The sequence below is a fragment of the Lissotriton helveticus genome, chromosome 10 (genome assembly GCF_964261635.1).
Source record: "Lissotriton helveticus chromosome 10, aLisHel1.1, whole genome shotgun sequence".
NCBI lineage: Eukaryota > Metazoa > Chordata > Amphibia > Caudata > Salamandridae > Lissotriton > Lissotriton helveticus.
The window spans coordinates 1,077,088,135-1,077,101,056 of record NC_136071.1 but is presented as its reverse complement, the minus strand read 5'-3'; the positions used below and the strand labels follow the sequence as shown (position 1 = coordinate 1,077,101,056).

Genomic DNA, 12,922 nt, shown 5'->3' with positions numbered 1-12,922 from the left:
CTCTACTTTTGGCTATAGCCATCTCCTTTTCAGTTCAGTTCATAAACTTCATTCGGGTACCTTGGCACCCATAAAAGCACAAAGTCATGACAAATACAAACAACAGTCTGGGAGTTTGAAAACACATGACAATATAAAAATATACATCAATATTACATAATAATTAAAATTTGAATCTGCCTATTAAAGGTAATTTCATTGGGAAAGAATATAACTAAAACCCAAAAATATTTTGCAATTAAACCAAGAGTCTCAGGGATCCAACATGGACTTAAGTGTTCTAATGGCAATCCTAAGAAAAGTGCATGTGCGGAAAATCAAATCTGCATTGTCCAGGGTTGCTATACACAGATAGGCCTCGTCCAAACTATTAGGCCGTCTCTTTTTAAAATAAGGGCTTAAAAGCCACTTAGAGTATTTAATATAGTATTTACAAAAAAATAAAAAATGTATAATTGATTGACCACTCCTCCCATCACAAGGACATGGTGTTTGATTAAGGTTGGGGCGGCAACCAAGAGGAAAGCATAGTCAAATCTGACAGTTCCGGCTCTTAAGCAGCATAATAAGCTCCTATCCCAGCGACTCATGGGTAAGGTGAGATATATATGCAGAGGGTGACAATACTGTTCAATAGACATATAATTGCGAACAGATGATTTCACAGATTCTAAGTCGATCTTCTCTTTATTATATTGGGAGTAGAGAGCATCTCTCAATTCCTTTTTGGACACAGCTTCAGCTGTACTAAAATCTGAGAAGATGTGTTCCCTGTTGATGCTACACAAACTTTGTTGCACTCCACCCAACCAAGGGATATCCATCCCTTTGTCGCACCTTACGATGTCACTGATAATCTCTTGAGTAAGGGAAGCAGCCTGGTTCTTCCATACTGAAAGCCAAAAAAGAGCTGGTCGGGCGCGAATAAAATCAGATATAAAATTAAGATTAAGTTCCCTGTGACATATGTATTGTGGTGTCGAGATTGGGATACCCAACAGTTTCCTACAAAACGTGTTTTCTTCCTGTTGGATACATGAACTGTTTACAGTGCCCCAAATCTCAGCCCCATATGTAGCCACAGGGATGCACTATAGCTTGTAAATTTTCTGAATAGCTAAATAGCTCCGGTGGTCTTAGGGCAGGGGAGACTCAAAATTGAATTCGTGACCTTTGGGAACTTGCTCCTGGAATGGGCTAAATGCTCATTCCAGGAGCCGTTCGCTGCAAAGACCAACCCAAGATATACAAATGAACGCGTACATGTCATTTTTTGGCTATACACTGTGATGGAGCTTATCTCTTGCTTCCCAGGGCCGCTACGCATTAAAAAAGACTTCTTAAAATTGACACGCAGATCTAGGCCATCCATATACTTAGAAAAGTTTTGTGCTAAAACGCGCAGGGAATTTGGAGTGCGGCCTATAAGGACCGCTTCGTCTGCGTATAAAAGCACAGGGAGAGATTTCTCAATAATTATGGGACATCTTGGATGGCAGTTTTCAGAGAACTGTACAACCCATTAATACAGATAATGAAGAGAAAGGGGGCGAAGACGCAACCCTGTCTTACCCCCTTCCTACTTCAATTACTCCCGAAACCTCTCCTCCTATGCCAATCCTCACCTGTGCCTGGAGATCTTTGTGAAGATAAACCAAAAAGTGTACCAGCGGCTCATCCAGCCCACCTGCCAGAAGGATTGTCCACAGCTTCGCCCTGTTGACCAGGTCAAAAGCTGTGGACAAATCCATAAATGCCATATAAACTGGTGACATCCGTGGAATGGTGTATTTCCCGATAACCAAAAATTAAAGGCATTGTTCAACTGTTCCCACCTTGCTTCGGAAGCCTAACTGGCATGGTTCTAAAATGTCATTTTGTTCTGTCCAGGTTAGAATTTTATTATACAGAACTCTCCCCAATATTTTTAGGGTATTATCTTTCAAAAATCTCCCTTAACATTGCCCACCATTCATAAGCTTTGGGTGGGAATTTGGATATCCATGCACGGGCAATGCAAAGTCTGGCTGTTGCTATAATGCTCAATATATTCTAAACAAGTACTGAAGAATTTTCTGTTGTTGCCCTTCCAAGAAGGCGTTCCCGCGTCTCTTAGAGCATATTTTTATGTTATGAAGTCAGCGTTGGCTGGGGACGTTTACCCGTTATGTGAACTGAAACATTTCCCCTTGTTTCAAATGTAATTTTTCCTTTAACTGTAAACTTAAGTCATTTTAGCTCTTAAGAAAGGATCCAAACTATGTGACGGAAGTTTGAATGTTACAGTTGTATACGCTGCAATACCAGTCATATAAAATTGCATTTTTCTTTAAGAGGTATTCATTTAATATATATCATTTTTATTTTGTATGCAGGAAGATGATAATGAAGCTGAAAAGGATCTCCCTCAGGAACTAGAATGGAATAAGAAAATTAAAATACTGGGAAGAACATTCATCTGAAACTTGCTATATATGTGTAGCACACTTCTTCAATGTGATGCATAATTGTAAAGCCATTTAATTACCTTTGCTTTTAAAATAATCTGAAATGGCATATTTATCTCAGGAGTTTGTTATAACATTAATCTGACACTAAATCCGAATGATCAGAGAGCGACATTCTGGCTTTTATATGCATAGTTTTATATTGCCTTGTGATGCCAAATTGACTCTTTTTGTGTTTTAGGAGTAAAACATCCACTTCTTCTATACAGTGTACCAAATGTGCAAGTAACGAAAGGGGTGGTTGCTCAGACAGAGCTACTTATTTGAGTTGTTTGAAATAGTAATGCTGTTTTTATCAAACCAGCAGTCCCCTCAATTTCCCCACTTGGAAAATTATGTAACCAGCTATCCATCTGCCTCAGTTCCTCAAGAAGATCGACAGAATAAGGTGATACTGAAGTACATTTTTCTTTATTCTTTGAGGTTTTGTTAAGCCTCTTGTTTCTCCCTAGCGGTTTTCTTTCCAAAGCTCTTTTTGTATTAACCCTTGGAGAAGTCCCAGTGATAGTTCACATGGTGGTGATTGGTGACAATATCTTGTCCTCCACCTCGCACTCTCCTTCTAGATTGTGCCCCCTTGGATGCCAAATTGCATGCCCATGTTGTTGTTGTAGAAGTCTTGCTCTGTGTAGGCTGTGTCATTCCTGGGTGGGTGCCTCGAGATCCCAGGAGTCTGGCTAGTGAAGAGGACCTCAAGAGAGCCGTAGGCGTAAACATGAGCCCTATTGCACCCCTCTGGAGCAACTAAAAAAATTTGAAGGAAGGGTACAGTGGTTGGCAATATGTGAGTGAGAGGGATATTTGTATTTGGGCTCCCCCTTTGAGCGGAAATCATCACTGAGTACCAACAAGTTGTGTGGTTTTGGAACCCCAGCATTCCCAACAGATTAGCAAAAGGGATGTGTGCCTTCCAGTTATTCACTGTTTAAGTATGGCAGCTCATGTGGAAGCCTGAAGCCTAATGAAACAAAGACCTGCAGACTACAATATCCATAATTCAGGGGAAAAAAATCTACTTTAACTTAGAAAGTTAAATGACAAGGAATTCAAAGAGATGCCACTGAACCTGGCTTAGAGGCTATGAGAAATGTGAGGTGTAGTCAGATGTACAATTAGACACTAGCGCACTACATTAATCTTGATATACAGTATGCAAATACTTGACAAGACATGCATGGATCGAGCACTGCAAAAAGTACTTTTCCTGAATGTAAAACAGTCTCATTGTTGGTTTCTTTTCCATGTTTATTTTCCCGCACCTACATTTTTTTCAATGGAGAACTATATTAAGGAATCTAAATGATGTCTTCATAGTGCCACGAGAGAAGAAATTATTGATGATTCTACTTTTAGCATTTCTTGATTTGCGCCTAAACGAAGATTCAAAGAGATAATTCATGCACCTCCTCATCATGTTTCTTCTGAAGATTTTGTATTGTCTTTAATTAGTATCAAACTTTTAAGGTTTTTTTTAGTCCATATCTGCGCTTTCTCTGTTCTTTGTTTGCGGAACAATACACTGATAAAGGTATAAATAATAGATGTATGATCAGCAAGTATGTCACTCTGCACTGAATAGAAAAATAGAAATATTATTTAACAGTGAGTATAAATGGTAAAATGTATAGGTTGGTCTGTTGTAGTGAGTACACTGCTCTACTGATTTTCTTACTGAAGGACGTTTCGAAACAACCTTGAGGGCCCCAAAACATTAGCCAGTGCCTCTCAGAGTGCGCCAAAATCAAATAGTCAAGAATGTGTCAAAATAGCGTATAATATATGGACATAAATGTGACCTAAAAAGTAGGTTTTTTTGTTCATCATAAATGTTCTTATTTTCCCACAAAGGTGACGGTTTGCATTGTCATGCTTTAAGATTTGAGTTCATTCATTTGGGAGGAGAGACTCCACCAGTTTCCAATATCTTGCTAGGGCAAAACACAGTTTCAATGAGAAAACCCGACCGTACCCCCACATAGCTGTGAGAAAGGTGGTGGCATTCCCCCCAAAGATATATGTGTTAAGTTTTCAGAAGGCACCAAAACAGTAATAAAGCCAGTAAACCAAACAGTAACATTTCCAAATCAATTTATGGAGAAAGAGAATAATGTAATAAAAAATGGACACAAAAGTAAGTGTTCACGATTGAACGAAACAACCCCGAGATATACATTTTAAAGTTTTGAGTATAAACGCCAAGAAAGCACAAAGCACCAGTACTCATCAATAGTTGCATTTGACCAGGACAAAAGCACGAGTTCAAGCTGACAGTGATGGGAGTCCGTTAAGCATGTTTGGTCGCACAGGTCATATTTCCGTGAAATTAGATTTTTTGGTAAAGTCGGACTCTTCTAGCAGAGCATGCATGTCAGAATGCTGTAGCAGGCAAGTGGCTATCAGAGGCAAATGCATCCAGTCCAGATTCCTGCTAAAACTTCAGAGCACCACAAATTTGGATTCTTTGGCCACCGAGGTCAGTTTGCCGCTGCAGTGACTTTGCATTTCCTGCCCTGTCATTTGTTTTGGAGCTCAGAATATTTCAAAGGAGCAAGACTAAATGTTGTAGCCAAGCAGGACTCACAAGGTCCAGAGGAAGCCCTTTTTCACTCTGCAAACAGCTCAGAGTCGAACAAACCTACATGTTTTGCCTTCTGAGCTTGCTCGTTTAATGGGTAGCCTGAGATTCCTAAGCCCGGTACTTTAGAGATCCAGAAATGGCTTTTCAACAGGTTCACATAAACCTGATTTGTAGTAGGTCCCAATTCATTAATATTAGTGAGGTAGGTTGAAAATTGTGACCCCTTAGGAATTGCAACCATCACCAGAAAGGTGGCCTGCTGAGGACAGCAAACCACAATGTCCATAATTGCCTTTAAATAAAGCATGTGTTTTTTGTTGGTAAAATGTAACCAGTTTTCCCTTTAAGGAAACCGGGATGTATCTACGAAAAAAGAGAAAAGTTTCTAAAACAATTTGTAAGAATAGGCTGTGGACCTATTGACCACTGCCTACTCTTAAAAAAAATTTGGGGACCTTTCACAAAGGGTGGACCCTTTCCTCTTTGTGAACGAGTGACCACCTCCTTCGAGGTGTCAGTCAAATAATGTTTCGCATCTGCATTTCAGTGGCAAAACATTAATAAATACCATAAGAAATTGCTATTTGAAAGGGACACCGTAAACACACCCCTGCCAAATAGCGATTCCTTATGTGTTCCTCTATCTAATATGCGATTTGGTAACATGTTACCGAATCTCTAAATGGTAACACATTTTCTCGTCGCAAGCCCTACAATTTACTGAATCACAGGGTTTCCAACAGGAAAAAGCATTAGTAGATCTGGCCACTGTTTTTCAAATTTAGCACATACAACTTTTCCACATTAAGAGCCAGCCTTGTCAGCAGCAAGATACATTTAGGGATCACAAAGCTAATGTCTTAAAGTTAATTTTTCTACATGTCAAAATGTTTTCAATTGATACGAACTGCTGCAGCAAATTAAGCTACAGCCATTCAGATTACAAGGGAAGGCCTGAAGTCATTCTTCTGCAGTCACACATCTGAGTGGAGTACATGCATACTGCTGATGTTTTATTCTCACACCTCTGGTGCATTTCTTGCACCATGTTACTGTAGCCTTACTTCAAAGTTAAATATGGCCTTTGGGGTTTGCCAGTTTTGCTCTCTTTAAATATCAGTGCTTAATAGCAGGTTTGTCATTGGTGTCATATGCCGACGACACCCAATTGGTCATTGTGTTTTAAGGAGAGTAGAAATAATCTTATCAAGTTCAAAGAAGACATGCAGGTGATTGCCGACTGGTTGACTACTAACTGCCTGCAGCTTAATAAAAGCAAGTCAGAGATACTTCTGTTTGGGAACGATAGTGACATGTGGTCAGAGAAATGGTGGCCAGATACATTAAAACCTTCTCCACTGCCTAAAGAGGTTGTTAAGAACTTACGGCCACATGCATCAATGTTGCCGTTTGCGAATCCTTAATTGCGAAAATTAAGAAATCGCAATTAAGAATTCGCAAACGGCAATGCATGAATAATTCGCAGTTTTTTTAGCGATTTCTTATTTTTCCTTAATTGCGATTCACAATTTGCGAATCGCAATTAAGCAAAACCCTTCCCATTGATTCCTATGGGCCAAGAGGCCCATAGGAATCAATGGGAAGGCATTTACAATTTGCGATTTTCAATTTGCGAATCGCAAATTGAAAATGCAATTTCAAGGGTGCAGGGGGGGGTCCAAAGAACCCCTCCCTGCACCCCTGAAATTAAACTTAAGTGCAATTTACACACACACATGTCCCAAGGACGTGTGTGTGTGTAAAATGCACCTTTCAAAAATGCATTTTTGTGCATGTTTGAAGGTTTTCGGTAAATTAGCATGAGGTTGAACCTCATGCTAATTTACCACTTCCAAATTGCTAATTCGCAATTTAAAAATGATCATGCATTGCATTTAAGAAATCTGAAATTGCGATTTCTCAAATGCAATTGTAATTTTAGAAATCGCAACATGATTACGATTCCTAAAATTGCGAAATACATGATGCATTCCAATTTTGATAATTGCATTTGCAAACGGACGAAAATTGCGATTCGCACCGTTTGCGAATGCAATTATCGTTGATGCATGTGCCCGTATGACTTTTGGATTGACAGAGGACTGTCTTTTGACACTCAATCCAAACTAGTTGCAAGGACCTGCTTTGGACTCCTGAGGGGATTCAAACCTCTATTAAGGTATTTTGACTATAAAATCCGCCAGACTATTTTACAGGCCACAATTCTGTCTAGGCTAGATTATGGCAACTCCCTTTATTCAGGTGCCAACTTATGTATTAAGCGCCTTCAAAGAGTTCAAAATGCGGCAGCTCGCTCTTCGCTGGCACTCCCGAAGTCTTGCTCAGTGTCAAAGTTTCTAATTAAACTTCACTGGTTGCTCGTAGACAAAAGGATCCAGTTCAAGACTTTGTATCGCTCATAAAATCATGACCCTGCAAGCACCTCCGGTCCTAGCAGTTTTACTAGTACAGTATGTCTCGAGTCGCTCTTTACGCTCATCCAACTTGGGACTTGCGTGCACTCCCCAAGTCCACACAGCGAGAGCGGGTGGTCACTCTTTCAAAGTTTTGGCAGCTAAATTATCGAACTCTCTTTCAGTTACCATCAGAGGGCTCCAGAACCATCTGGCATTCTGTAAACCCTTAAAGACCTGGCTTTTCCCGGCTTAATTTTATCTCTGTCCGGACGGTTTCAAGGTACCTGCATCTGGGATAGCGCTCGGACGCCCCGTTGCTGGGGCAGATACACTTGTCGATCATACACCTACATATAGTTATTTCATTATTCTGAAATCTTAAATGAAGTGATGCTCAAAATAAAGAAAAAAAGGACAGATGCACAGATAACTAAGATAAACATCTAAGTATGATTGAAGACGACCGACATGAAGTTACAGAAGAAATCTGATGGCGAGGTGTAGGAATAGTGTACTTGTGTTATCACTATAAAAATATACCTAGAAATAGACCCCAAGTTTTAATATCAAAGGACATAGGTGGAATAGTAGAACAAAATACATCAATTTGGTTGCCAATGCCTATTACACTAATACGTACCAGCCAGTGACCTTACATTAAGAATCACACATACAGAAGTAATAAAATGCAGTTTTAATTTGAATATAGACATCACGTTAAAGCGGAAACATAGCGGGACGGCAGAGTTATGACTCATTTATTCATTGTTTTGATAAAAATTCTCCTGTGTGCAGTTTTTGTGTAAAATGTTGAGATGCTGTACTTTTCGAGGGGAGGGTGCTTGGGGTGAAAGAACATTCCAATAAATGTTGATGGTGGTGGAACTACAGCGTCACTTTTTTGTGTTTTCTATGAATAAATGCTGACTTCTTGTTATCAGGCAACCCTGCCGTTAACCCACCAACTTGAGTCACTCTCTAAAAGGAACCAACAACCTAATGCACACAATCTGCAGGGTGATTATTAAAGGTTTCTATTGTAGACTAAATGTTGATCAGTTATATGAAAATGCATTTGACGCACATTAATCCCTTGAAATTCTAAATCGCACTTTACAGAAGTAGGCAATGAATACGAAATAAGATCTCTGAAAAATGAGAATGGTGAAATACACCAAAATAAGCAAATACAACAATGAACCAACATACTAATTTACTGTTGAATTGTAATTATGAAACAAAAACAATGTGTTGAAAGAAAAACTGTTCCAAGAAATGACCCAGGGTTATATTTGTATTCCAAGAACAGAATTTAAGAATTTAGTAGCTCTCAAACAGATGCCCTAATTCCTCTTTGTGTTCTCGTGGAGTGTGTGGAATTGCATGTTTTTTTTCTTTTCAATTTTAGCGAAATTCAATTAAAAGTTCCTGTAGGTGTTTCTGTGCAAACCACTCTCAGGCTGGCATCTCCCGAAGTCTTTTTATGAGTTGCCCGCCCTCACTTAAAAAATACAAGAAATCATGTAATTCAAAATTCCTAAAACAAATGTCAGTTATTTTTATGACATGATTGAGATTTTATCCAGGCCTAGTGCTCTCAGACCAGTTGTCAAAAGTTCAGCTTGAATCCCTACCCATATACTGTCTAAATGCCCAACTCACTACAGAGAAAACAATGCAAAGTTTAACCACCGAAAGCTACACCACCAGAACAATACCTAAATGTGGCAAACACATCTCCAGCTGATCCTTATGTTCTGCTATTGCATCACAGTACTTTCATATCTCAACAAATAAGATCAATTCAGTGCAAAGCACAAGCGTATTTACTCCACTGTAGTGTCTAGGTACTGAGTTGTGTGATTTGCATGTGTTACAGAGGACTCCAGGACAGGGCTGGTTACCACACTGATTTTACCAGCCACAATAGTTCAATGTATTCCTTCACCCTTCGCCATTTTCCAATCTCCTCAGCATTTCCTGCCATTCATTGAAAGGGTAAGTATGAAGACCATTTGAATAGGACAGGCAATGTAAGGACACATAGAGCTGCCCATCTCTTGTGAGACTTGAGCAAGATACTTCTAAATCCACGCTAGAAAGTAGAGAACCATTCATCATTATCCTTTTCATTCATTCTGTGCATCCGCCTCCCATTATGGTATGGCCCACTTCAGTGGTCTATTGCTCTAAATGCCAGTAAGACGGAGGTCTTATTTGTGGGGAAAAAGCTTCTGCATGAGGAGAAAAATGGTGGCCCGAGACACTAGGAAACTTTCCCGACCCAAAACCAGAAGTAAAAAATCTTGGAGTCTGGATAGATTCCTCCCTTAGTTTTATCACCCACACCAAGAAAACAGCAGCCACTTGTTTTGGGATCCTACGAAATCTCAAAGCTATTCTAAATTTTTTCGAGCCTTCTACTCGCCAGCTCATTGTGCAATCGATCATCCTCTCGCGCTTGGACTATGCAAGCTCCTTGCTTCTAGGGGTCAACCAGGCAGAGATTGGAAGATTGCAGCGGGTGCAAAATGCGGCAGCTAGAACCTTGATAGGCCTCCCCCGTTTTCACCCGGTTGCAGACACCTTGAATAAACTCCATTGGCTGCCTGTGGCCAAACGGATCCAATTCAAGGCACCTATGCTCTGTCCGCTCCTGACCCCATATGTTCCCCGACGATCCTTGCGTTCGGAAGGCCAGCACCTGGTAGCGGTCCCTCGGGTGAAACGTTCACGTATGGGTGGCCGCTCATTCCGCTATCTGGCAGCGAAACTGTGGAATGCCTTACCGTCTCAGCTGCGTGGCTTACATGCTCTCCTGACTTTCAGGAAAGCCATAAAGACTTATCTTTTCCTCTCATATTAGACCCTCCACTTTGTTATGTTAGGGCCTGCCGTACTGTGCTAGAGGCAGTCACTCTTCTTGCTGTTTGATAAGCGCCGGGAGGTCCCTTAGCTGAGGCAGCTGAGCGCTATATAAAAATATGTAACATAACATAACATAACTATATAGGAAGAACTGCAGGAATTCTGGAAACAGTGATATTGCTTTTGTGGCTGCTGTACTTCTAGTCTGTGCTTCCCTCATATAAATCTTTGAGCATTTTCTGGAATATTTATCATGTGGGCCCTATGTTTCTACTAATGTTGCCAAGTCACCCTGAGAGGCAAGGTGAATTCAGGCTCCATTTTCTACTTCCATACACTGAAGATGCTCAAGAAGATATACAAAATGACTCCCCACCAACACTCGCCGATCCATCACCCAAGCCCTCATCACCAGCAAGCTGGAGTACAGCAATGCCCTCTATGCCAAAATCAATGTTCAACTGACCAGAACACCCCAGACCAAACAATAGGTAGCATTAAGGCTCACCCTCAAACTTTCATGCACGCTCACATCACCTTCATAGCATAGCAGGGGCAGAAACATAATGACCCACTTAAATAGCTCCAGGAATGATGGCCCCTTCCTATACTCTATGCATGCATACACAGGTTTAGGCAAAAATAAGTATCATTCATTTGAAAAAAGTAAAGAATTGATATCTTAATTAGACTAACAGTTTCTTGTATTTACTAGTTTTTGTCAGGCAGGAATCAAATGAACTTTGAAAGAAACATGCACACCAAGGCAAATATTTTAATTCCCATTCTCTATCAATTAGGTCAAGGAATACCACCTATTCACACACAACAGAAGGCATCCATATTGGCCTCTATTTTGTGCACCCTATTATTTGTATGAGCAGAAAAAACGTCACTGTCTACATGCTTATTGCTGGATGTGACTACACTCAATAACATTTTTTTTCAACTGTTGGTAGTCACCCATTTAATTAAAGTAGCAGCATGTGAGTTTGTATGCAAATTCTTTTAAGATGCAATAACATTATGTAAATTCCGACATTATGTAGTGTCATTATTGATGTAGTCAATAAAGCAGTGATAGAATATAGCCTTATCTAGAACATTTTACAAACAATGTACATAAACAAACCGGTATATTCCACTTTTTCTGCACAACTTTCAATCAGTTCCATTGTTTTATTTTCTTGTTCCACATGTGACCAGGAACAAAAATTTAATGGTTCATTTACTGAAATGCATAACTTATTCTCCATTTAGTGCTAAAGCAGATTTTTGATAGAGACTCCTAGCCCCAGATTTCTCTGCTTTTGAATATTCTGAAACGCGAAATGAACAATTGATGGATGGACTGCTGAGCAATGTCAAACACGAACCCCCAGTTCAGGGATCTGGGGCTAAATCCATCATTTTTTTGATCATCTAGCCACCGCAGTTGGGTCCAGCCATATGCAAATCTGTGTTGACCCTTGGCACATTCCAGCCCGAATTGGCAGGCCAGGTCCTCCTTGACCGCAAAAAAGCATCCTACAACCAGTTTCAGGGCATTACCCCATATCAACCAGCATATCCCGAGTCCAGTGGCATGTAAAACATGGGAACCTCATGTGGGCATCTGCGTCCCACTTGGGGTGACAAATGAGAAAAGAACAATTGGTAGACGGAATTCTGAACAATGTCAAAAACTCACCCCAGTACAGACATCTGAGTCTAAATCCATAGTTTCTTTACTCACCACATCAGCCCGGTTTGGACACAGCCATATGCAAATCAGTCCTCGCCCTGCTTCCCAAGAGATCTGTTCAGCTCGAACTGCCAGGCCAGGTCCTCTCTGGACTGGACACATGCATCGTAGGACCGGTTTCGGGGTATCACACCTCATCAGCCAGGATAGCCTGTATACAGTGGCATGGCAAACAATGTGGTGAGCATATCAATTATTGAGTTAGGCCCATATCTCTGTACTGGGCTGAGTTGACATTCTTCAGCATTCCGTCCATCCCTTGCTCTTTTTGTATTTATCGCCCGACTGGGATGGAGATGCCCAGACGTGAATCTCATGCTTGTCACACCACTAAACCCAAGCTATCCCGGCTGATATGGGGTTATACCCCAAAATCGGGCTTAAGAAGCTTATTACCGGTCCAGGGAGGACCTGGCCTGGCAGTTCGGTCTGGACTGTGCCCATGGGGAGCAGGGTCAAGACTAATTTGCATATGGGTTGGTCCAAACTGGAATGGAGCGGTTACCAAAAGAATGATGGATTCAGGCCCAGATCTCTTTACTGGGGGTGAGTGTTTGATTTGTTCAGCATTTCGGCAATCACTTTTTCTTTTTGCATTTGTCGCCCGAGTGGAGCAGGGATGCCCAGACATGGATCCCTTGCTCACCATGCCACCGGAGTTAAGCTATTATGGCTGAGGAGAGTCGTTACCCGGAAACCGGTCCTAGGTAGCTTGTTTCCGGTCCAGGAAGGACCTGTCTTGGCAGTTTGGGCTGGACTGTTCCCATCGGATGCAGGGTCAAGACTGACTTGCATATGGCTAGGTCCA

At 40.9% G+C, this 12,922-nt stretch overlaps 1 protein-coding gene across 7 annotated transcripts in view; it reads left to right on the top strand.

Annotated features, from left to right (window-relative positions):
• PHF14 (PHD finger protein 14) overlaps positions 1 to 5,466 on the top strand; it is a 1,314,486-nt gene extending 1,309,020 nt beyond the window's left edge. For 4 of the 7 annotated variants that reach the window (XM_078663795.1, XM_078663788.1, XM_078663793.1 and 1 more), the window contains one exon: positions 2,376 to 2,600. In XM_078663795.1, coding sequence (XP_078519921.1) covers positions 2,376 to 2,462 — 87 coding nt within the window. In that variant the 3' untranslated portion in view covers positions 2,463 to 2,600. Of the gene's footprint in view, positions 1 to 2,375 lie in introns of all 7 variants that reach the window. The other 3 variants (XM_078663794.1, XM_078663786.1, XM_078663789.1) reach the window with 3 other exon arrangements.
• Positions 5,467 to 12,922: the final 7,456 nt, after the last annotated feature.